The sequence below is a fragment of the Vulpes vulpes genome, chromosome 9 (genome assembly GCF_048418805.1).
Source record: "Vulpes vulpes isolate BD-2025 chromosome 9, VulVul3, whole genome shotgun sequence".
Lineage (NCBI taxonomy): Eukaryota > Metazoa > Chordata > Mammalia > Carnivora > Canidae > Vulpes > Vulpes vulpes.
In genome coordinates this window covers 37,615,225-37,642,200 of record NC_132788.1, presented here as the reverse complement: position 1 = coordinate 37,642,200, position 26,976 = coordinate 37,615,225, and the positions used below count along the sequence as shown (strand labels likewise).

Here is a 26,976-nt window from a genome sequence, read left to right as displayed (position 1 = left end):
GCTACTGTGCACTGTTGACTTGATTCCATTTAATTACATGACTACAACCACATACCAGGTCATACTGAAATTTCTTAGATATTATAGAAGACTTTGGAGATTCTCAGACTGTTGTTTAGTTTCAAGATGACTGATTGATAAATTTAAGCTAGCATCTATGTAGCTTATCGGGTGCCAAATACCTTTTAAGGAAATTAGACAATACCTCCTCAAGTTAAAATAGCACTAATAGACGAATTCAGAATGACAAGTAGCCAATTGCAAAGAGACCTAATAGTGGTAATAATGAAAATAAGTTGTTTATGTGAATAGAGAGTACTTCAGACCTCTTGTTAGAACCTCACAGGCTTTGACTTACTTTTCTCAGAGAGTTGATGGTACTCACAAGCCCAACTGGATTGCATGCACATGGGAAAAGTCTACTTGAGCCAAGGAGCTGGTGTGTGGGTGGAGGTGTAGAAGGGGGAGAGAAGCTAATGTCCTGGGCGCCCGGGTGGTTTAGTTGGTTAAGTGTCTGCCTTTGGCTCTGGTTATGATCTCGGGGTCCTAGGATCCAGTCCCACCTTGGGCTCCTGCTCAATGGGGAGTCTGCTTCTCCCTCTACCCTTCTCCCTGCTCATACTCTCTCTTTCTCATGCTTTGTCTCTCTCTAATAAATAAGTACAATTAAAAAAAAGAAGAAGAAGCTAATGTCTTTCCCTTAGGGAACCCGTAGTGTCATTTTAACACTACAGTCTAATCCGCTGAGAGAATATGGCATCCCTTTAAAATAATCCAATTTTTTCCAGGAAGTTTAAAGTCCTCTCTCAATATCTAATAATAGCTTTAAAAGTTTTACCAAAGGGAAGGAAGGTCAGAAGCTGGGAAGGAAAAAAGAAACTCTTACAGTAACCAGTGTCACTCTGTGGGAGTGGGTCCACTCCTCCGCAGAAAACATCCTACTGACCTCCACAAAGAATGAATATGAAACCTCTCCTCCTTTAGTTCTTTTCATCTTTATGTCATAAAATGAAGGAGGAAAAAGAGATCATAATAGAATCTTGATGCCAAAGCTTCTCAAATAACTCAGAGCATTCTTCAATAGCTTGACATACCTGAGAAATACAATCAGGTCACTACGAAGGATTTCAAATCCCCCTCACAACAGTTGAGGGCCAGAGAGTGTTATAGTGGAAGGATCACAACCTAGTGAGACCCCCCAGGTGGAGAGCAGGAGAGGAGAGGAGAGGAGAGGAAAACAAATCCACATTCTGATCGCCAATCATCTTCTTACTGGACATGTCAATACGAATACCAGGTCACGATTTTATTCACATATAAAAAAGGATATTACAAAACAATTTGTATAAGAAAATGAAAATTTACAAATTTATAAATTCCAGTATGCAAAATAGTAATGATAAAATCTAAATTGATTCAAGCTGGTGACCTTCAAGCAACGATGGACTTTTTTTCCTTTTCTCTTCAATTTTTTTTTTTTTACTACCATGAACAATGGAGCTTAACTAGGTATTAGCAACAGTAACATTTTATCTAAAGTAGAAAATCTATATTTGAAAAATATATTCCATATACACAAAATGAGGAAACCCTTGCCTTTACATGGTCGGTCCCCAAATCCTTGTCTCATTCTTGTTGGTGGGTCTCTGTAATGTTTGAAGTCACACCAGTTCTCACTCCCAGCCCTATTATTACCTGATGATGATTTCCTGGCACCCACATCCTAGAGGCTGAGTTCCTGTGATCGCTGTAGGATATTCCAACTACGGGAAATGCAGATTGGGCTTTTCCTCTCAAGTGTTTACACAGAGTATAGAATCTAACATTATTATATGTTTCTGCAGTAGGTAGTGGTAAAATGTCTTCATCTTGATAAAATAACCCTGGAATTTTCAAATTTAGTATCAAATGAAATCAGCTTTCAACCCTAAGTATTTCCTCACTGATCCAAAGTGATGTTTCAGGGTTTAGGGCCACAGTCTCATTCCCATCCAACTAGTCTCTCCAGCAAGTGTTTGTCTTTGAAGTTGAGGAGGGTTTCTACATGTGGAAAATATATTCAGGTCACCAGAAGCAGCACAACCCGGGCCTACTTTGATCATCCCTCTGTCAAAACAAAACGCTCAGATTGCAAACAATGGCATACATATGTGAATTACAGTGAAGCCACTCGAGGAAACTCTAGTGTGCATTTTCATAGACATCTTGTGGTCAAATCCTAAATATTTTACATGACTTTCCTAAAGGCAACTCTCCTAAGAGCTGGAGACTTATCAAAGCTTATAAACCATTGCTGAATGCTCCAAAAGGAAAATAAAAGAAGGTACTAGGGAGACACAAAAGATTGTGGGTCACTCTGAGATGATTCTAATTTCTTATTTTGGTTCAAGGAACTGAGGTCACGAGAAGAACCAAGCACAGGCAAGCTAATCCACACATATTAGAGCCTAAAACCATGGGGAGAGAAACCGGTCCAGCTACAAAGAAGGCTCATTAGATGTTCCTAACTTCCTACAGAGAGAGAGAAGCATAGTCTAATAAGTGAGAAGATAAAAAGTCCTAAGAAAGATCTTTTTTAGTTCAATTTAATGTTAGGTAAAAGAGTGATCTGGGTGGGGCAATTGGGAAACTACATATTTTAGTGCACTCAAACACAGTGATGTTCGATTTCCTTTTTAAGTGCAAATGTGAAAAGACAAAGGCCAGAGCTGATCATGTAGGTTCAAGTAGGAAACAGATAAATCCTGCTCAAGTAATTCCTCTCCAGGGTGTAAAGATTAAGAGCAAATGAGCCATCTTCCGGTTTGTGGCTGAACTGGGTTCATTGTCTCTCTTAGCTGTAGAGAAAATTCTAGTGTGTAAATACCAAGGATGTAAGGGATGGGGCGCCTGACGCCACACTTAAATCCAGCATCACTGCCTATGGCAGATCACTGTGCTAACAAAATGTGCACAGTCGGAGGGACCACTGTAACACTTGGGCGGACTCCATGAGGGCAGTTACGAACTGCTCTCCTCTAGGCTGCCTGCTTTTTCTTCCCGTTCTAGTATGTAGTGCAGTCTCTTAAGACGATTCGCTGGGTGTTACATTCCAGCAGGAGGGAACCAGATAAGCAGTAATTTCTAAAGCCCTTAGTTATAAGATATGACGCAAAAACAAAAACAAAAATAAACTCATAGGTATAGAGGACAGGCTGGTAGGCTTTGGAGGCAGAAGGAGGGGAGGGGAGGAAAATTATCTTTATAAATTATCACTTTTCTATAAGAGAGAAATTCTGGATCTTCTAAGCTCAATCACAGAGTCAGAAGTAACAAATGCTTCCATATCAATTGCTTTTCACAGAAATATGCTAATCATTGTATCCAAGTCTCTAGGATACATGTGCTAAGTGGTTTTTAACACAGGGTGGTGGGCAGCTCTTTCCCCACCACTTCCCCAGCTCAGGCTCCTCTCATTACCAGCTCCGGCAGGGGTTCACAAGTCAGTAGCTAAGGTTACAGGTTCTCCGTTCTGGAGAAGGCTTGCCCTCCTCTGATTCCTAGTCAGGCCAGTTGCCTTCTTCTAACAAACCCATGATTTAGGCAGGCAATATGAAGTCAATTATAACCTCCTAAGCTAATCAGATGATGAAAAAGTGAGTTTCATCACATACAAACACTCATTTTTGAACGCTTCAACATAATAACTCAGGTAACTAATCAGACGCTGACTTTTAGTAGGATAATTGGCTACATGAAATTATTCCTGGAGAGAAAGTATAAATGAAAAAACATAGAGTCTGGGTCTTCAGTCCGGTAAAACCACATTCGCCGTGAAAATAAGCATGAATGCATTTCTGTTTCTTGTTATATGCTCATAATCTCGTAGGCTGCAAACTCGACCCATCAGTCTTTGAAGTCACGCTTGTGGCATAGAAGCTTCTTGTTTAGGAAAGATGCAAAGTATTGTGAGTGCCTGGAGTCTTTCCTTGTTATTGCTTGAGGTTTCAGCTTACAGCTGGTCTGGCTCAGAAGCAACTGGTTGAAAGGCTTAAAACGCCATCAGTTTGGTTCAGATTTATTTTCTTTTCCCCCAGAAGCCGCGCAGGGTCCAGACTGTGCTCAGTTCATAAGCCTAAGCGGAGGGGCGAGTGCCCAGTGGGTTCCATCCATATGCTTCTATGGCAGAAAGAAGCAACTCCTTTAAGCTTCCTAAAACAGCAACAGAAAGGAAAGCTTGAAAAATAATACCTTACAAGTGAAAACTGCTGAGCTACAGTCTGTGACAATTATTATACATAATGTTTACTTGTTGTACATGTGATTTTAATAACATATGGACAGGTAGTTCATTAACAGTGTTTGGATATCCAGGTATGCACATACTCTGAGGATAAAATAAAGATTTTTATAACAACTCACAGTCACTCAGTATTTGCAAATAACACTGTAGAATTGATAATGTGACCCACAGAAACAAGTGTATTAAACAATGATTCTTTTGCTCATTTTCGACCCCTTTCAAACATTTAAAGCTTGTTTCAATGCTGCACTCTTAAAGCAGTTGTAGGCAAGATGTTAGGATCCTTTAGTCCCTTCAGAACAAAGATGATTAATGAATAGTCACATTCTCATTCTTTGCATTTAAAACTTCTGCTAAACCACTGGAGAAAGTTTAGAGATAGTTTGGAAATGATTTCTCATCTAATCATCTTCTCCTCACTCTTCCTAGGGCAAATATCCTCAGCAAAGGGGCATGCTTAGAGCTGTCCTTTGTCATAGAAGGGCAGCGATCTAACTTCTGGAGGCATCAGCCAACTGCACGTTACTGCAAACGAAAAGAATCTTCATTTTATGTTAACCTTTCATTCACTTCTTTACCACTAATTTGGCATTGGTGACATATCAGGTAAGTTTACAAATACTTTGTTCCCTAGGTTGAAGGAGAGAATCTAGAAATAGAAGCTTCTGAAAGAACTCTCAAAAATCTGAAATAGTTTCATCAAATATATTGATCAATTGATATGATAGTAATACCCATATGAATGCTACTATGGGAGACAAATAGTACTCATTTTGCTGATATGGAAAAAAAAAATAGGGCTTTTAAGAGACCAAGCTACTAGAACCTAGGTCATCTCATATCTTTTCTACCATTCCTTCTATTATTTCATGTTGACATTTTCAATGATGGTGAAAAACATCACCAAAAAAGATTTTCCTGTAAGTAAACAGGTTGGCCTCATTCTCCCAAGGATTTTAGCAAATGATGTCCCAAATATTTTAGTTCTATCCCTTTTCTGGGGAGGTGCGTATAGGGAAAATTTGATTGGAACTGTGTCATTCAGACTAAAGAAGGTTCTCACGCCTATGTGCTTTATCCTGCACCATAACTATCAACATCTGATTCTGGGTGGTCTTAAACTACCCACAAGAAAACTACTGTGTAAAAATACAGTTTTTGGAAACAAATGCATCATGCATTAGCAATCTGACCCTGTAAGACAAAAGAGCCATTGTGAATTTTGCAATATAGATGTTTATCAAATCATCACACTGCCATGTGATGTGTCAATTCTATCTCAATAAAGCTGGAGAGAAGAAGGAATTGTAGTTAAAAAAAACCTGAAAGGAATTGTAGTTAAAAAAAAACCTGAAAATATGAGTGAATGCTTAGGTAGGAATTTCAAGGTCCTTTGAAAATAAGTATAAATAAATCACTAAAGTGTGGGGGGGTGGGGAATGCTATAATGACTCTTGCAGCCTTTCTGTATTTCTCAAACAGAAATACCATGCTGTCCTGAATTAGGAATGAGCCCATGGACCAAGCTAACTAAACACGAACTCAAGGAACTGGAAGTTCTTTGGTCCATAACACCAAGTTGATGAAAACAAATTCTTTATGAGAAGTAAGTATGTTCTCTATCTTGGAGAATCAGCCTATTAAAAGGAAGTCTGAATTTCCTTTTGGAATCTAATGTATTGACAAAAACAACTGTTGAGCTAAATAATCAGCTGACCCTTGAAGCAAAGAAGAGGGTCAGTCTCCCAAGGATGTAAAGTTATATCTCTCTCCTGTTTGCTCTTGAAGATTAAAGTTCACTCACTAAGTATTCAATAAACGCAACCAAAGGCAAAGTGCTTTTCAGAACCTGGAAAAGATTATCTCTTAAAATGGGCTCAAAAGATTATGTGTTGTTTTTAATTATAGGGGGAAAACTGAAATGATTCATGTTTTAAAAATTCCTTTCCAGAATTCAGAATGCCTCATTTATATTTACCACATTATGTAAGAATTCTAAGATAACATATCTTAGAAAGCTAATAAACCTTTCACTAATAAATGACATTGTGTAACTTGAATGTTACATTTTCTCATTCATTTTACATGTAATTATCATTTCTTTTCATGATAATCTGAGTTGAAAGTATCTTTATGGAGATCATGATTACCTTGACAACCGTCTTTGAAAAGAAGTTAATGCCATTATATACATCAATCTTCTACACTAAATGATTTACATTCATATAACTGTAATAATACTGCTTACTCCTGCCCCCATCTCACCAATGATACAAATAGAAAAAGGTAGACAGTGAGTCGGTTCTGATATGACTTGGCATCAAGATGTTTCACTCTTAGTTTCAGAACTTACATCATGAAAGTGGGGACAAGCTACACAATGAAGATGAGTGGTAATTCTATTTGCTGACAATGGTCTGAAAAACCATAGATGGTCCCTGGGAACACAATTCTAGGTCCCTAAGAACTTGTGCCTAAGAACAGATGTGTGGGAAGAGGTAACTACAGACATTTGTGAAAGTAAAAGCAAGTTTATGATCAAAACCAATTGACTTGATAGCATGTAATGAAATTGTGTCACTGATTTAATTTTAAGAGTCTCTCAAGACTTGTAGAGTACTTGGCAAAGCAGCCGGCTGGGAAATTGGCATTAGCTGTCTTTTGCCTCTCTCACCTGCTCTTAGGGCCTGTTACTTCCTCCTCTAGGCAGCTGGGTATGCTCAGCTCCCAAGGCTTGTGGGCCACTGTCCATTCTTGAGACCCCCACACAGCTCACAACTCTGCTGTTGTCTTTTCTTACTATTATTATGGAAATTACAAAAATTACAGGATGGTTCAACAGAACAAGGTCAGTAAAGGCTCTTTCTCTGCTACAGAGAGATGTATTTTACAATTTAAATGCCCAATTTGTTTGCTTTTCTTCCCTTAACTCTTCATTTCCTTTATTTTGAGAAAAACAAAATTATTTTTCTCCAAAGTCAACAAATGGTTTCTGCATAGAATTCTCTATGAAGTCTCTATAGAATTTTTTTTTTTTTTTGTAGTTGAGAAAAAAAGTACTACAGATTTAGATCAACACATAACCTACAGGCTCTTCTTCAAAGGAGCACACCACCTCACACTTTGGCTTCAGACTGAATTGGTTGCTCATAAGCAGTGAGAGCAAGGCTATATGTGTAGGCCTTGTGGGGCCTGGGAGCCTCACTCTTGCTGACACTCTGCTCTTCATACACTAAAGGTTGACATCTTTTCAGAAAGAATATATTCCGACATTACATGGGCTCATATGAAGGAAATGCTTGTAGACAGTAAGTCAAATTCAGGAATGGCTATATCCTCACCGGAAGAGGCATTGGTGACATATCAGGTAAGTCCAGGGTGCCCAGTTTTCCCTAATGCTTCTCTGCCTCTTGCCCTGCAGCCTGCCCGAAAGCCCCATGTTCCCTCAGTCACCATCTCTATCTCCTTGCAAATCTGATTTCAAGCCCTTTCTTCTAGAAGGTTATTATGCAGTCTTTGGACCCAGATCATGACTGACAATCAATTTCTAACCAAAAAGATCAGTGAAAGCAGAGCAATCTCAAAAACATCAGAAAAAGAGAGGGAAAGGAGAAGCTTGGGGAGATCAAAATTCCCATTAACGATGGTGAATCAAGCGATGGTGAGGAACTGTTTACAAGATGGTCCTGTGACTAACTCATCTCTCTCAACCAGGAACGTTGCTGGGGGTGCTGTGCTAAGTACTCGGATTTACAAGGAGTAAAAGGATGGAGCTCATTATGACCAGAGTACCTATGCATTGAAAAAATAAAACAAAACCCACTTGTAATTTAATTTAAAACATATTCTCTATCCATATAAGACCAAGAAGTTATGAAGGATGGAAAAACTTTCTCATCAGGTCCCCCCACCTTCTATGGTGAGAGGAGTTCCAACCCGTTGGGTCTGTCCTGAGTTAATGCTGTGTCTTCATTGAGGCCAGTCACTGCCTTACCTGCAGGGATGTCTGAGTGGTCAGGTCAGTGATGTCACCACTCTCCTGCCGTAGCTGGCTTCTGGTAGTCAGTGTATTCTGAGTCAGCACTGGTTCTGTCGGGGGGCTGTTACGTCTAGAGAAATCAGTAGTTTCTGTAAAGTTTTCAGAATGCTCTGGAAGAGCTCCACCAACCAAATCCTGGCTACTGTTTGAATCCAAAGATGATGAGCTTTCGTTCTCTGGACTGAGAGAATGAGTTTCTTCTCCGGGGAGTTCAGGATACGAGTCACAAAAAGAGATGTCATCACCACAAATGGGATTTTGCATCAGAGGCCAGGCGTCTGAAAACTCACCACAGATGGACCTTGAAAGGGACCCGAAGAACGTGGGCATGGTCTCCCCTGCTGGACCTGTGTGTCTAAACACACATTCAAAAGATCTTTAAGTCACCTGTGGGGAGGAAAAACACCAATACAAAGCAACACGCCAGCTCTGCTTTCAAGTTTTCTAGATGCAACAACAACTGATTACGTCAGAATTCTAGTGCTTCCTTTGCTATAAACTTGCTTCCACACAAAAAGTTTAATTTCTCCACTTACTTTAAAGCTGAATTTTTATACCTACTTCTAATCAACATAGTTATACTTAACCCAATGTCTAAAATAGGCAGTTTCCTGGGTCTTAACTGAGTTTCTTGATGGCTATTCTAAAATTCTATGAGTAAACAATAGGTTACAAATTACTTAGAGATGACGGAAGTGTCACAAATCATGAATATGAGACAAAAACAAAATTAATGGAGTGTAGAGTATAAAGAATGTCGCACTGGATATCAGTAACCCTGAGAGACTCATTTACCTCTTGCCAAGGCTTTGTCCCCCTCCGATGTCCAGAATGTCATTAATAATATTTTGTAAATGATGTCTCATAGTTTGACATGAAAAGTGCTAGATTAGTAGAATGCATATTTGCACAAGGGGACATGCATTATATGGATTAAAAATACCGAGTTACCTCTCCTGAAGAGTGGCCTTGGAATGCACCCTACAGCCAAGAGTCACCCGGTCCCCGCTGCAGGCCTCATCACAGCACAGAGATGGAATCAAGTGGACAGGCCCTAGGGAAGCCAGCAGAGGTGTGAAGCACAAGGCTGTCTTCTGGGAACTTTCTCTTTAATACCGGCTCAACAGTGCTGGAGAAAATTCAGCTATTCCCCTTTGGGTGACTCTTTGGGGAAAGGAAATATGAGGTTTAATTCTCTCTCTTTTGGGAAGCCTGGGTGGCTCAGTGGTTGAGCATCTGCCTTCAGCTCAGGTCATGATCCTGGGGTCCTGGGATCAAGTCCTGTATCAGGCTCCCTGCAGCAGGGAGCCTGCTTCTCTGTCTGTGTCTCTGCCTCTCTCTGTGTCTTTCAGGAATAAATAAAATCTTTAAAAAAAAAAAATCTCTCTTTTTTGTTATCTTACAAAATGTTATCTTACAAAAATGCTAAAGCACTTGTATGAAGTACCTCGGGTAGTCAAACCCAGACAGGCTGAATGGTGGTGCTGGGGCTGGTGGAAAATGGGACATGGGGGCGGCAGGTCACTTTACTGGAGATGGAGCTTCAGTTTGGAAAGATGAAGGGGCTCTGCCGATGACTGGTGGTGATGGCTGTACAACAGTGGGAATGGGCTCAATGCCACTGAACTGCACACTTAAATGATGTTAAAATGATACATTACATGTTACATTTTACCACAATAAAAATAACACTGAAAGGTAAGGACACAGCCTGTGAAAGCGAATGTGAAATGAGACTGTCCTACATCACTGACAATGGTAGAAACAAGAGCATATTTCTGCTGAGTGGACTAGCAGTTAGAGCAAGAACATAAACACATTCAAACCCTTAACACACACAAACACAGACTCACACACAGTTATTATTTCTTTTTTTTACTTCTAGGAATGTGATGTAAGGAGCAACTAGATGTGTACACACATCTTTACAAACCATTTTGTTCACTGAGGCAGCATAGATGTTTGATTACAAAGATAATATAAGCCTACTGAAGAAAATTTTTTTTTTAATTTTTTAAACTTAAATATTTTATTTATTTATTAATGACAGACACAGAAAGAGGCAGAGACATAGGCAGAGGGAGCAGCAGCTCCCTGTGGGGAGCCTGATGTGGGACTCCATCCCAGGATCCTGGGAACACGACCTGAGCCAAAGGCAGACACTCAATCACCGAGCCACCCAGGTGTCCCAGAAAAGAAATAAAAAAAAAAAAAAGATTTTAAAGAGAGGGATTAAGATAAGAAATTTAAAAATAACTATTACCTAACCTCATAAACTGGAAATATACACTATCAACATTTAGTGAACTTTTCTCTCTGTATACACATACATATATAACTCTGGTTTCATAGAACCATATACATACTAAAGCATACAAATATAGAGACACACACAGAAAGAGAGAAAAAGATGTGGAGAAATTATATATTTACATATACATCTATATGTTTATGTGTGTAACCCAAGTTTTCATGAGTAATTCTCTCTTTTATCAAAAGGAAAAAATATTGTGGAATTAATAGTTTTCTTTTTGAAAATGAATGTTAAACATTGACATGCATTTGTGAACCAGTGTGAGGCAGGATGGATAACTGCACACATTCGCCTAAATCTCTCTCAGTGCAGGCCCCACCTTGTGCTAAGTGAGTATATGTCACTGTGCTGCTGTGAGCATGGGGAACTTCCCTGGATCCACGGCCAGTCAACTCAGCAAGCCCATGTCACGCTCACCGTGAGACATTTCAAAATTATTTAAAAGCAAAAGGCACTGCCTTTCCTTTTCAAAATGACTGTTTCTAGGGCTCAAGCAGCAAAAGTGCAAGATGAGCCTGGAACTTATTTTGTGTCCCAGAAATTAAGAAAGTGCTAAAAGAATAACTAGGACACGTCAAAATGACACATGAGGTGGCATGAAGGGACATGCACTGGCCAAACCTAGGAAAATGTGAGCAACAACGTAAATGATGATAGCAAAGGAGCATACGCCGTGGAATAGAGCCCATAAGTCCACATTAATTCAAATAAATAAATAAGGAAGAAGTTCTTTCTTGCTGTAGGAAGCCAACTCATAAAGGTGGAGAGAATGATGGAATTACAACACAAGCGTTTGTAACCATCATCGTAATGACTGATTCAGGTAAGAATCATCAGTAGATGCTAAACTCCTGGGCGAAAGTTTGGAGAGTTAACAGGGTATTTACATATTTACATAGTCTCAGAGAGTCTCCTGCAAGGTACTGATGAAGTACAAAGAGAAGAACACTAAAGTTACAGCAGAGAAACCTGGCAGGTGCCACCTTAACGAAGGGACCCAAATTACCCCGACCAGAACAAGACAGCCACACATGCTGTGCCTCTTGATGAGGGACACTGGGAAGGACACAGCATCACCTCTGCAGTATTTCTCAGTATAGTCCTACAGAAACATCAGGCAAACCCAAACGGAGGGTCATTCTACAAAATTACTGGCCTGTGCTTGTCAAAAATAATAATGTCATGAAAGATTAAGGACCTATGTCAGATTAAAATAAGGTAAAGAGATTTGACAACTAAATGCAACAATGTCATTTGGGATTTTCTTTTACTATAAAGGACATTTTTGCAACAATTAAGAAAATCTGAATACGCTCTGTAGATTATACGATAGCTTTGATTTAACGTCAATTTCCTGATTTTCATAAACTGTGCTGTTCTGTAAGAAAATGTTCTTGTTCTTTGGAAACAAACATGATTAGTATTGAGGGGAAATGTAGATCATCATTTGCAACTGATTTTTAAGTGGAGATGGAAAAAATGTGCATAAGTACATATATCTCTATGCTACTTAGAAAAATGTTAAAGCAGATGTGGAAATGAGATAAAATGTTATTATTTGGGGAATCTGGGTGAAGACAGCGTCAGAAGTCTTTGTATCATTCTTTCAACATTTTTTTAAGCCTTAAATTATGTCAAAGTAAAAAGATAGAAGAAAAAAGGCACTGCCATAAAGCAGGAAACCACATGTAAGTGGTCAGCTATCCTGAACCTTAGCAGGGCGGATTCTTTGTAGGCTTGGTGTTCTGTTAGGAGGATATGCACCAACGCCATCTGCCTATTTAATCTTTCTTTTCGGATAGAAGTTAAGAGGAGACAGAGTTTGCCCAAAACTGCATTTTACTACATTGGAGTTCATCTCTCAGGAAATTATTCCTGCCCTCTCAGACCCCAGCCACGCTGTGCCAGCACAGTGTCTGGGAACCCCGGCACTGGGGGTGTTTTGAGGATCACTCAGGTATTGTCAAGTCTATTACCTACACAGACAAAGGCAAAAATGGAGCCACACACACCACAGAAAGTCTTATATTTTGTTCCCAGCCCATTCCTAAAACAGAAGGCAGTAATGACCAGTAGCAAAATAAGTCTGCTGAAAACTTCGTACTCCACATATGGAACGTTAGATCAGAAAATGGAATCCTGTAATTTCTTGGTAAGAACGACTGGTCAGTTCCAAGAGCGTCAGTCAATCTAAGTGGATTGAAACACTCAGCTTCAAGAGCGGCTCTGAGAGACAAAATGGCACTCTCGGCATTGCTTTAAAGGTGCTATGAGAACGTAAGGCCAGGCAGGAAGTGCCAGACGTCTAGGAAGGCTGCTGCCATCCAATTCTACTCTGTAGAGGAGGTGAGGGGTCTTCACAGTGGGGGCCGAGAGGGAAGTGTAAGTGTTTGAACCTCATACTGATGAATATAAGTAAGTGGCAGAGAAAGTATTATCTTTGCCCATTTTTTTGCCCTGGTGAGAAACCAATTTCCATTTGCATGACTTCCCTAAACTTCCTTTCGGCCAGTAGTCCCAGGGGCAACTGAGGTATGTGTAAACCCCTGCCATAGATCTTTCTCCCTGCTCTTCTTTATTAATGTCCAAAAAGACATTAATAAGACACATCCAAGTTCAGCTTGAATCCACCAGACAAGACATACACTCCTACTCTACAAAAGGAGGATACTATTTTCAATCAGTTGGCCCAAAACAATAAAGGTAAACTTGCCTTAAAATGTTGCTGAACAATTCTAGAATTTTAATGAGATGCTTCTGTTTGATACTTAAGAGGCTCAAAACACCCAAACCATTGGGGGACAGAGAATAATTTAACAATATTAGCTTTAACTAGAAAACCAAGCAGAGCAACCTAGCTGTGGGATGAACAGGGACAACTGTTTGCAAGGTCTGTGTCCCTTGTGCTCCCCGAATGGCCTCTTGACTGGCTGCACTTACCGCAGGTCTGGGCCGAGTCCCGGTGGCACCGACAACATGCTCTGGGAGCAGATTCGTTGAGCCGACGTCTGTCAAAACATGACAGTTCAGAACCGTTGTACTGAATGTCTTGTGCTCTCAGAGACCCTACAGGGGGCGAGAATTCCATCAGTGAAGACCATCTCCTCTATAAAGACCAACGAACACCTTAATGCAGACAGGTACCCCTCTAGCTCTTATATTTCTGAAGAGAAAGACAACCATCGTTCACATTTAAAAATATTTCTTCTTACATGGAGGCACAAATAGGAATTAATATGGTAAAGCTCAAATTATAGAGCATTTCTGTTGCCAGAACTTGGAATGGCTTTCATTTTTGCCGGGTGGCAGGGGATGCTGCTGCTTTTTCAATGTCCTTATAAAGCGGTGCCTCTGGGGGACCAAAGGGCTATGGACTCCCTTTCCATGTCCGCTCTGTCCTTTTATAGCTCCTGACTGTTGTCCCAGTCAAGGCCTCGTGGACCCCCTGGTGACAATGATGAGAAACACATTTCACCCGAATGCTAACAAACAGAAAGAGCTCCAAACTCACAGCTGGGTTTTTTCTCCATAAACTGCCTCTTACAATAGATGACACAGAGGATGAGCAGGGCCAGCAGGACAGTGGCCAGGGCGCTGCAGATAACGGCCGCCAGGGCTGTGTCCCGCGGGCTGGAGGCCGTGGATGGGATCTTCACGAGGTTGACCTTACTGGTACCTGGAAACCACAAGAAGGGGGTCAGCAGGCTCTCAACAACCTCGGAGACTCTGATGCTTACACTTGACTTGAGGGTCATCTTTAATAATGGCCTTCATGGAAGGTAAGTCAGACCCCAGAAAACAAGACGAGGTATTCTAAGAAGGCTCAGTGTTCCCTCTTCTTAGAAGATCTCTTTAGCACTGCACCTTCACCCTGCACCCCAAATGTGTGGATGTGCCACTCCTTTCCCACAGCCCCGCGGACACACAATCCTCAACACATTGCATTGCCTGAATGTTCTTTTAGGCCCACTAGACCAGAGCTGTTTGCCAGCTGGAATTCCTCATCTTTCTCCATCTCCCAGTGCTTGACACAGCATTTGGCACATAGTAGGTGTGTAATATTTGCTATTTGATTAGAATTAGACTGCCTACATTTTCAAACACACTGACTTAAGGGATGCTTTTTGGGGCAACTTTAGGGAAAATAAGGAGTGGGATCATTCACAACCTAATTGTGACCCCCAATCTCTGAGACAGTGAACATTTTTTAATGCCTGGCTATTGAATTACTGAACAACAGCTAAATTTTAGAGAAAAAACAAACAAACAAATACTATTTCTATACTATGGCCGGGCAGCACAGTAATGTATTAAGAAAGTGTCAAGAAAGAGATTCTATTTTAGAGGGAGGTATTGCATCACGGTCAAGGACTAAGGTTCTGGAATCTCATTGCCTGGCTTAACCTCTGGATTTCTAACCCTGAGCCAATTATTCAATCTCACAGAGTATCACTCGCACCTCTGTTCTATGGAGGTAATAATAGGATCTGTCTCACCTGGCTGTTGAAAGAATGAAATGTGTTATATCAGGTGAAGCATGTAGAACAGGCCCTGTACTCGGTGCTCTAGAACCACTGATTGCTGTTATTAATCATGATGATATAATTAGCACTTAACTTTCTTAGGGTACTGGGAGGCATGAACTCACTTAAATTAGAAATCTATATTAAGTGCAGTCAATTCATAACCTACTAACTAACCTGAGAAGAATCTGAGAGAGCTTGAAGCCTAAACAGACAGGCAGTTATGCCTTTTCCTCCTCTGGGTACCTGCCCTGCAAGATGAGGTGGGCCCTTCTGCTCCCTGCAGATGCTCTCACTTCCTTAGTGCCATTCAGTGGGGGCTCCTGCAAGGCTGAGGGTTACTCCAGATCACTGTGGCCTGAGAGAAACATAACATGTGTCCCTCGTGTAATTTGAAGTTGTCTAGAAGCCATGTTAAAAAAAGTAAAACAAACAGGTAAAATTTATCTATTTTACCTAACCCAATATATCTTAAAATATATTGTTTTCATGTAGTCAATGTACAAATTATTAATGACATAGTTTACATTCTCTATTTGTACAAAACTTTCAAAGTCCAATGTGATTTCACATTGACATCATCATCTCCTTTTGGACTAAGCACATTTCAGGTGCTCACTGGCCATATACAGCTAGTGGCAGTTGTATGGATATCACAACCCTAGACATTAAAGGTTTATATCTCCATTTGTGCAGCGTGGCACCTAGATGCAAGCCAACTCATTATTTGGTACCTTTCTTCTTGTCCCTGGCTACACATCTCTCCAATCACATCAGACTGATTTCCACTATATGACATCTGAGGCTAGAATCAGAAATTTCTGAGCTAGTAATATTGACTGATAAAAATAGGAAAACAGGAGTGATCATCCAGGAACATCAAATTTTGGTATTTCTAGGCTCAAGAATTCTGGGGCCACATTGATAAAAGTCTTCTATTGCTACCCAGAAGGCACCTAAGGCCTTGGGCTTGGATGATTAGGAATTACAATCCAATCAGACATTTTAAAAGATATTTGTTCGTAAACATGTTTCATATTCATAAAATATATTTACCACTTGTAGCTATATAGACATCCTATAATCATCAAACAGCACAAACTGAAATGCATCATACAGCAAGTTAAACAAATTACATCCCTGACCTGATAGAGATTAAATTTAAATCTGAAACAGCCTCTATCAGTGGACAAATTCACAGGAGGATATATGAACACAGGCACAGCTGTACCAACACTGACAAATCAATAACCGAATAGGAATTCATATCCTGCGCAAGGGAAATAGTAGGCTATCCCACAGGTTAAGGGATTTGGGAAATGGAATTCTTATCTGTTTGGACCAAATGGTGCAGTTGTGGAAAACTGCCACCTTGCTTATGTTTGTGAAAAAGGTGGTTGACTTCAGAGCGAGATCAGCTTAAATTCTTCCTCAAATAAACCAGCTCCACACAATGCAGGGCTTTAGCAAGAGCTATTGCAGAATAGCAACACAGTACATGATTTGAGGTGAAGATCTCAAAGTTCCTAACTCTGTTGTAACTATTGAATTCAGCTCATTCATTCACATGCTACTGGATATTTAGGAAAATCCTACTAAGAATTGGGACTTCCATTTAAAGTAGAATCATGATTAGCATTCTTTAAGTTCTTGTTTAACTTCTTTGTAAGTATATTAGTCAACTTATGTACCTTCATATGAAAGGAACTTTATAAACATGCTAAAATACCTCCGATGGGGATTTTGAGTCTGGTGGTTTGTGATTCAAGACCTATTTTCCCCAAGTGAATCATAAAAGTCTTAGGAATAAATATCTTTCCATGGTAGGGTACTAATATCGTAATCTCAATGATATCCAGTTGTCATAATAACATCGATTTTTTTTTAAAGAGTGCACTCAGTAAAGCCCCTTCTCTCTACATGTCCCTGGAAGTAGCATCTGAAGATGAACAAGAAAAACATAATAGTTTTACCTCTCAATGTTTGACACCTAATAAGAAAAGGTCTCAGAGAGGTCTCCATGGGAAGCAGGGCTCTGGAAACCACATTCTGGATTTTTGTTTATATGTACAAGTTTATGACAACAGTTACAGCAAGCAATCTATTTTATAGAAAATGGGCTCATCATTTTTAGGCTCCATCATCACATACAGAAATGCAGACATTTATGTGGACACTATGGAAGACTGGGCTGTCTATCATTTAAGAACCACTAATTCACATAAATTTCTGCTAAAAGCCTGTTTCCTTATAACTCTTTTTGATTTGAGTAGAAAAAAAATAAAAGGAGGGGAGGGGGAGAGAGGGAGGAGGAGGTGAGTATCAATTATATGAAGTGGCTTCTACTCTATTAAGTTCTGGTTAATTGAGGTGTTGCTGATGATTTCTCAGAAAAAGATTTCTCTACTACAAACTAAAAAATATTGTTTTGCTGACCTGTGACCGCTACAATGATACTGAGGTTAAAGATTCTTCCCACCCACATGCCTCGACTAAATTCCCTGTCCATAGTTGACCAAGCGTATTGAATGCCTGCAAGGAATTTTACCCGTACCTTATTAGGATTCTGATAGTACTTCTAAAGAACAGAGAACAGGAATGTTCAGTCTTTGGAAAGTTTTAACTTTTCTGGAATACAAAGGCATCTCTTACCCTAATTAAGTTATTAAATTCCACTATAATCTTAGCAATACCCTCCGGCAAAGTTACTTCAGAGTGAGAACTGTTTTCTTAGCTTAAATTTTATATTACATTAGATAAGTGCAAATTTTATATTATACATTTCCTTAGGAGTTCGGCCCAGCGGAACAATTACATACTGAGTACCTAACTGTGACTAAGACATCCTATAAGACATTAAATAAGTTGAATGAGAATCTAAACAGAAGAAGAGGAAACAGAGGTCACCAACAAAGTCTGGCAATTGTTTTTATACAAGTCCTTTACCTTCTTCGGAGTGTGACCAAGGTGCAAAATATCCAAGTTGCAGAGATAGTGTCCTTACATCTTACCCCCTAAACAGCTTCAGAATGTAGCTGGAGAGACACATATCATGGAGAGGTCTGTGTTACTGGACCCTAACCAGTTAAGGAAAAGTCTTAAAAGATTAGGAACTCAATGTGCAGGCCACAGACCTGACCAGAATGAGCTTCTGTAGGCTTTGGGTGCTATTCTAGCCCTGGACACTGCTAACAGACCTCCAGGGATTTCATTCCCCTTACAACCAGGCAAAGCTGTGACAATGCACTGAGGGCCCCATTGTATAAGATGAGAAAACCAAGACTTAGGGTAGTTTGCTCAAGGTTAGACCACAAAGTAAGATGGCTCGAGAACTGAAACCAGGCTTTGGGATCCTCTCCAGTGAGCCATGCTGGCCCATGGATGCATGTAGCTTCTGAGTGAGTAACACATTTTGCCAGGAAAAGATTAGCAAAATGTGGCTCCTGTGTATGTGCAGGCCATGCCCAATTCTGCTGGGAGAAACCAGCCAGGTCATGGAGAGATCAGGGGATTTTCTGAATGGCAGACTGTCCGGCTGTGCATGAAGCCAGTTCAGCATAGTGCATCTGCCCCGAGAAAGCATTTCAGGGCCACTCGGCCTCAGTGTGGATCTCATCTCACATGCCCACAGCAGGCACACAGAGCAATGCCTGAGTGTCACTGAGGCAAGGAGGAGAGGAATGTTTATGATGAGTCTGGGAAGGGTCAGAAGCATCAGGCTCCGATGCTTATTATGGATAAGTGCTCTGGGGGGTTTCATTTGTAATTCCATAGGTCTGCTACTCCCGATCTCCCTACATGTGTAACCATGTTGACTTCCTAGCAGGCTGTTTACAAACCTGCTAAACAGAAGATCCTTCTTCCCAGAGCATCCTCCTGACCAAGGGCCCTGCTCAAGGAGGGCTGACGTGGGAGGAAGGAAACTGGCCTCCCTGTTTTAGCTCTCACTGCTTTCCACCCTGGCCATGGACAAGACTTCTGAGGCTTGGTTGCCTCATAGAGAAGACTAAATAGTGGCTCAAGTAGACAACAGATCCACCATCAAGGAGGCTGAGCATCTCACAGGCCAGATGAGCTCCTGTGGAGTGAGTGGCCATGCACACTTGGACATGTTGGCTATTAAGAAAGTCCTGTGATCTGTGGCCTGGCTGATTTCTTCCTACAGAAACACCCAAGGCCTTCACATTAAAGAATAAGATTGAGTAGGATGCTGTATTTTACTACTCTAAAATTTTTATTTCCAGTCTGGGCTGCTTCCCTGAACTCTAGATTCATCTAACAGCTTATTTGAAGATCTCTACTTGGAATGGAGATGCATCTTAAACTCCAAAATGAGTCCAAAAGATGACCTCTTACAACCTCTGATAGTTCCGACCTCCTCGCTTCCTTCCACAAACGCTCTGTCCCCACAGACCTCTCCTGCTCACAGCCTATGGGCTAGGCTCATCCCAGGCTGCACAGATGACTCCTTCAGCTGTCCTTCTGCAAACATCACCCACTTAGCAAGACGTCCCCCCTCACCAAACTCTTTAAAACTATAGCGTCTCACCACTGCTTCCTACCCCCTTTCCTACTTGCTTTACCTTCCTAGTCCTCACTGCCCTCTGGCACTTTATGTGTTTAACTTGTTTGGTTCATTGTCATTCTCTACGCTGGTCAGGGTAAAAGAACCCATCCTGCATCCCCAAACATACCCATTGGGCTTGTGTTTAAGCGGGGCCTGGCCAGAGGCCATATTTTCCAGACTCCTTTGCAGCTAGGCATGATGATATGTCTAAGTTAGAGGCAACAGGGGATGGGAGGGATGAACAGAAGTGATGCACAAAGTATGTGTCATCTCCGATTTAGGGACAGATTGCTTGCCCCAGACATCCCCTTCACTGTGGACTGCAAGCTGGATATGGCTAGATTATGCCCAGTCTTGATCCTACTGATGAGGAAGATATCCAAAGGCTGGGAACGTGCTGGGGAGTCAGCAGCTGGCCTCTGAATGACAACCTGCAGCAGACCTGCTCCTCCATGCTGGACTGGTCGCACTACTGCCGGACGGAGAGGGGAACATCTATCTTATGTAACTAGGCGGCAATGTTTTTGGGTGTCCTTATAATAGCAACTTAGCTTCTACCTGAATCAATTTCACCTCCCACTCAAATTCAGCTTCCACAAGGGCAGGGATTTTCATCAGTGTTGTCCACTACCATATCTATACCATCCACCACCATAGCTGGTGCCCATGTGTATTTGATAAATGATGGGATGAATGAACACTTGTGAAAGAAACTGGAAGATTCTAAAGAGCCAAAAGTTAATTTAACAGGGACCTCTCTAATTAATAAGGTGAGATTATGCCACCAATGTCTTTGCCTCACATGCTTCCACCCTTGGCTCCCCAGCTGGTGATGGTGCAGATGGAAACAGCTGGCAGCAAATAACAGTTCCACTTATATGCTCTTTATGTGATGTTAATGTGACCACAGGTGAAAGAGCAAGGGTTGCTTGGATTTATCAACACACAAAACTTGAAGATTATTGATTATCCCCGCAGAATGAATATGAGACAAAAACTTCACCTTCTCTAGTCAGTTTTAATTAGTACTCCAAGGACTCATCACAAAGGGGTCTTATTTTAGTTATTATATGTCAAATATAACTTTAGTTAACAATACATCCATCATGATGACTAATTTATAATGAATTACCAAAGAAGCTAGAAAAGGGAGGACCTTTGGGAGGCCATGCACATCTTCCAGTGAAAGCCGCTTTGGTGTTAATTTTGGAAACTGATTACTAGCTGAATTGGATAAAGGGAATGATAAAGCATTCTTTTCATTTTGTCAAATCAGGCAAACTAATCTTATCTTTTTACTGAGCCTCTCCCCCTAAAACTATGCAGAAGTATGCAGAAAATGACATAGGCATCTACAGAACTGTTAATGACAGGAACCCATAATTATTTTTTAGAGACAGCTACCAGATTATCAAAACACTATCCTGGCTTCCGTATGCCAAACACCTACAGAGGGCCAGCCCCTTACTTACTTGCTTTTGAAAAGTCATAATAATCCTTTACAGTGAGGGTTTTGTACATGAAGAAGGCTCTACATACCTATATATTTTTTCATATCAAACAAATATTGGGTGGTTGGATCTAGATGTGAGCCTAATTTGTCTCTGGCTCCAAAACTTATGCTTTTTTTTTTTTTTTTTTTTTGTAAATTATGCTATGCTTTTTTGCAACCATTTAGAGCAAAAAATTTACTATAGTGTGAAGGATTCTTGGCTCCAATTTTGTACAGACCAGTAAATTCTACTTAATCAGCTAACATATACAAAATAACTTGACTTAATTTAAAACACAAACCTAGCTTCACAAATTCAAACTGTCTTATCCCCAAGATTAGAGGCTATTGTATTTTTTTTTTTTTTGCAGGGAAAGATAATGTATGATCTTTTTAAGTTTTATTTTTAAGATCTCTATGATATAATTAGATGAGAAGCAAATAAATACAGTAGGGAAAAACAAGCTGTAAATGAACTGTGTTTTCTAAGTTTCTGTTTTCAAGATTTCAGTAATACCTTGTGTTTTCATCAGAGAGTTTAGCACATGCAAATAAATAATACATCAGGTTTCCTTCCCTATAACATGTCTCTCCAACATAATTGGAAGTGTGAGCATTGATAACCATATTCTGGCACATGTAATTCAACTGACAATTAGTTCTGAAATATAAGCATATAATTTAGGCATTTCCTAATAATTTTCACTGAAATATTTTATCTTTGACTTTTATGTTTGTTTCAAGTAAACTACAATTCAATCCATTGTTGTCTATACTCTTCTATCACCACTGATAAAAATCTTGTATCAAATAAAGGTTTAACAAAATTAAAACTTGATGAATCCATTTCTAGTAATGCTCTTTAACAACAACAAAAAATACTAACAAAGAACTCTTTGCAATGTTAATTGAGGCGAGGGTACAGTTATGGAGTGTAAGCTTTATCTTGTTAATCGAAACTGGCTAAACAAAATATCTATGTTAGCACTCAACACATGAATTCCAGATGTACCACAAAAGAGTCTGCCACTAAACAAAATAGTTGGATTTTTTTATCCACTTTATATCAAGCATTCTGACATTGTATAAATGTCAAGAGTGAGCCTTCCTCATTTATTTCTTTTCATCTTGGACTTTGGTCTTAGAACTATGTGGTTGGCTTTTTAGTAACTGATAGAAATATTATTCCAAAATTAGCTTTTTCTGTGTGTGTGTGTATATACATATATATGTATGTGTATATATATGTGTATATATATGTGATATATATATATATATACATACACACACATATATATATAAACTGGACGGATTTTTTTATTGTGGTAAAATATACATAACATTTACCACTTTTGACATTGGGTATATTCATAATGCTATGCAACCATCACCACTAATTCTAGAACATTTTCATCACCTCAGAAGGAAACTCCAAACCCATTAAGCAGTCAATCTACATTTTCCTTTCTCTCCACTTCCTGGCAAGCACTAATCTCCTTTCTGTCTCTATGGATTTGTCTATTCTGGATATGTCATCTAAATGGAATCATACAATATTATGTGGCCTTTTGTGTCTAGCTTCTATCACTTAGCATAATATTTTCACGGTTCAACCATTCTGTAGCATGTATAAGAACTTCATTCCTTTTATGGTTGAATACCAGTCCATGGTTTGGATATACTGCTTTTGTTTATCCATTCATCAGATGATGGACATTTGGGTTCTCTCTGCCTTTTGGGTATTGTAATAATGCTGCTTTAAGTTTCACATATAAGCGTTTCCCATATATTTTAAAACTTTTCACAAAGATATATTGTTTCACATGCTATCAAGACACATTATTATTATTATTACACTAAATTATTAAGCTAATTAATAACTCAGGAAATAAAAGTATTTCCTGAGCAAGAACTAAGAGGAAAGTGGAGGGAGATGTGATGTCAGGGAAGCTGGTCAGGGTCAGTTCATGGAGGGATTTAAAGACTGTAGTGTGGAGTCTGGATTCTATTCTAAGAATAACAGGATATAGTCAACAACAGTGGAATACACATTCTTCTCAAGTGCACATAGAATATTATTCAGGATAGACCATAAGTGAGGTCACAAAACAAGTTTCAATAAGTTTTTAAAAATTGAACTCAGGCAAAGTCCCTTTTCTAATCATGAAGGAATGAAACTAGAAATCACTAACAGAAGGAAAACAGGAAAACTCACAAATATGAAGATATTAAACAATATGCTCTTAAATAATAAGTGAAGGAAGAAATTGCAAGGGAAGTTAGAAAACCTTTTCAGATGAATGAAAACAAAGCCACAGCATAACAAAACCTATGGGATGCAGCAAAAGGGAATCTTAGAGGAAAATTTATAGCAGTATAAGTCTATATTGAAAAAGAAGATCTAAAGTTAATAATTTAAACTTCAGCTTTCAAAGACATTTAGAAAAAGAAGAGTAAATGAACCCAAAAGCTAGCAGATGGGAGGAGATAATAAGAATTAGAGCAGAGATAAATGAAATAGAGAGTAGAAAAACAATACAGAGAATCAACAAGCCCAAGAGCTGATCTTTGAAAAGATCAACAAAATTGACAAAACTTAAGACTGACTTTAAAAAGGGAGTAGATATAAATTATTAACATCAGAAATGAAAGAGAACATTGCAACTGACTTTATAGAAATAAAAAGGATTATAAGAGAATACTACAAACAACTGTATACCAACATACTGGATAAACCAGATGAAATGAACAATTCTTAGAAATATACAAACCAACAAAAATGACACAGAAGAAATAGAAAATCAGAACCTATTAGAAACCCATTAGAAGTAAGGAGACAGAATCAGTCATCAAAAACTTCCCAGGAAAGAAAAGCCCAGGACCTGATGACTCCACTGATGAATTCTACCAAATATTTAAAGAAGGATTCACATCACTCCTTCTCAAACTCTTCCCAAAAAATGAAGAAGAGAGAACACCTTCAAACTTTCTAGGGGGCCAGAATTACCCTGTGTAGATGAAGGCACTACAAAAAAAGAAAACCACAGATCAAGAGTCCTTATAAAGATAGACACCAAACCCTCCACAAAATAAACTTAAGGAGGTAAAAACTTGGACACTGGGAATTACAACACATTGCTGAAAGAAATGGCAGAATAAATGGATTTACTAATAAATGGAGAGACATCCTATGTTGATAGATTGGAATATTTAATATTGTTAAGATGACAATACAATCCAAAGTGACATACATAAGGTGCCTGGCTGGCTGAGTCAGTAGAGCATGCAACTCTTGATCTCGGGGTTGTGAGTTCAAGCCCCACACTGGGTGTAGAGCTTGCTTTTTAAAAAGTACAGATTTAAGTAAAAACTCCATTAAAAAATAACAATGTGATACATGCAATTGAATGCAACCTCTATCAAAATCCCAATGGTTTTTTTTTTTTTTTGCAGAAATGAAAAAAAATCCTAAAATTCATACTGAACTTCAAGGAATTCTAAATAGCCAAAACAGTCTTGAAAAAGAACAATGTTGGAGGATTCACACTTACTAAATTCCAAACTTACTACAAATGCTAGACTAATCAGAAAGTATGGTACTGACATAAGGATAGACATACAGACGAATGGGATATGACTGACAGCCCAGAAATAAACCCATACAACAATGATCAACTGATTTTTGACAAGAGTACCAAAACTGTTCAATGGGAGAAAGAACAGTCTCTTCAACAAATGGTGGTGGGAAAACTGGATATCCACATGCAAAAGAATGAAGTTGGATCCTATCTCATGTATTAAAAGATTAATACATGAACCAAAGCCCTAAATTTAAAAGTAAAAGCTATAAAATTCCCAGGGGAAAACATAGAGGAAAAAATCTTCATGACCTTGGATTTGGCAATAGTTCCTTAAATATATACCAAAAGCACAGGCGACAAAAGCAAAACAGATAAATTGGGTTTTATCATAATCAAAAACTTTGTGCTTCTAAGGACATCATCAAGGATGCTGACAACTCGTGAAATGTGAGAAAATATTTACAAACTATGTATCTGAGTAGTGTTTAATATTCAGAATATATAAAGAACTCCTACAATCCAACAACAAAAAGCAAGCAATCCAAAATGGGCAAAGCACTTAAATAGACTTTTCTCCAAAGAAGGTATACAAATGCCCAATACACACAAGAAAAGATAGTCAACATCATTAGTCATTAGGGAAATGCAAATAAAAACCACAATGAGATACCACCTCACACCTACTAGGATGATGATGATGACAAAACAGAAAATAAGTATTGGTACAGAGGCGTACATTACTGGTGGGAATGTAAGTGATACAGCTACTGGAGGATACAGTCTGGCAAAAGTCCTCCAAAAGTTAAACATGGAATTACGGTACCACCCAGCACTTTTACTCCTAAGTCCACACTCAAAAGAACAGAAAACAAGGACTCAAATAGATACTTCTATGCCAGTGTTCATAGCAATATTATTCACAATGGCTGAAGGGTGGAAACAACCCAATCATCTATCAACAGATGACTGGATAACACACATGTGGCATATACATAAAATGATGTTTTTAAGCCTTAAAAAAAAAACGGGAAAATTCAATACATGGTGTGACATAAGCAAATCTTAAAAACATTATGCTAAGTGAAATAAGCCAGATGCAAGAGGACAAATATTAATATCATTCCTTATATGAAACATCTAGAATAGGCAAAGTGACAGAGTCAGAAAGCAGATCAGATATTACAAGGGGGTGGAGATGGAAGGAGAACAGGGAAGTACTGCTTGATTGTCAGTTTCTATTTCTGTGACCTTGCCCATTGTAACTACTTACAAATTTACTGTTGAATGAGAAACTTTGAATAAAGATGAAACCAAAATGTGATTTTCAAATATGATGTCACCAAGTAAAATTATAGGAGCAAAGCTCAGTGGAAGTTTATAATAAATAGAAATCATGATGTAAGCAAGATCCCATTACTTACACAAGATTATTTAATTTTAAAAAGTAACATTTCTCAAATGAATAATAGGAGAATCAGACTAGGATTTGCATCTTTTTCCTAAGGAACATTGTGACTCTACCTTTGAAGCATCACCAAAATATATATATATGTTTTTTAGCTTGAGATCTCTGTTCACCAGCATCTGTGACAAGTGAACACTGGCTGGAGTATATTCTAACACCTGTAACTAGGACAGCCAGTTGTGTGCATGTAGAACCAAAAGTTCATCATGTCAGGCCAATTTTTCACCATGCTCTGAGTGCTGAGTTTCCAAGGTCATGCCCTATATGGTTTTTTTTTTTTTTATTGATTTTCTTTTTTGAACTGAGAGAGCATCCACAAAAGCACAGCCCTGCAAGCCCTCTTCCACTGCGGAGCCATGTTGTAAGAACATCTGCTGATACATCTGCACTGGTGAGCTGGATTCCTTCTCCGAAGCTCGGGCCTAGGCACTGTACGAATCACCAGTTCTTTTGTGATTTAAATGCAAGTGAATCAAGGCAGAATCCCAAAGTGGCCTCAAGCTTGCTCTGAATACTAACCCAAATGACCAACAAATATGGCTGTACCATAAAGAGAACCCACCCGTGAGAAGTAAACTTTTACACCTTTATTTCCCACCTGGCCAGGCTCTATGAAGGGCCACTGAATGTAAGCAAAGTGGAATGGGAAAGCCGAAAGGATATCTTTGGAACCCAAAATAAATCCATCTATATGAAATCTAGTATGTTGCAAT

General features: G+C 39.3%; 1 protein-coding gene across 3 annotated transcripts in view; it reads right to left on the bottom strand.

Annotated features, from left to right (window-relative positions):
• Nucleotides 1-1,285: 1,285 nt before the first annotated feature.
• TNFRSF19 (TNF receptor superfamily member 19) overlaps nt 1,286-26,976 on the bottom strand; it is an 88,942-nt gene continuing 63,251 nt past the window's right edge. For all 3 annotated transcript variants that reach the window (XM_025996668.2, XM_072719821.1, XM_025996667.2), the window contains exons 6-10: nt 14,147-14,311; nt 13,576-13,701; nt 9,273-9,375; nt 8,277-8,676; nt 1,286-4,191 (exon numbers count right to left, since the gene is read on the bottom strand). In XM_025996668.2, coding sequence (XP_025852453.2) covers nt 4,183-4,191; nt 8,277-8,676; nt 9,273-9,375; nt 13,576-13,701; nt 14,147-14,311 — 803 coding nt within the window. In that variant the 3' untranslated portion in view covers nt 1,286-4,182. The remainder of the gene's footprint in view (nt 4,192-8,276; nt 8,677-9,272; nt 9,376-13,575; nt 13,702-14,146; nt 14,312-26,976) is intronic.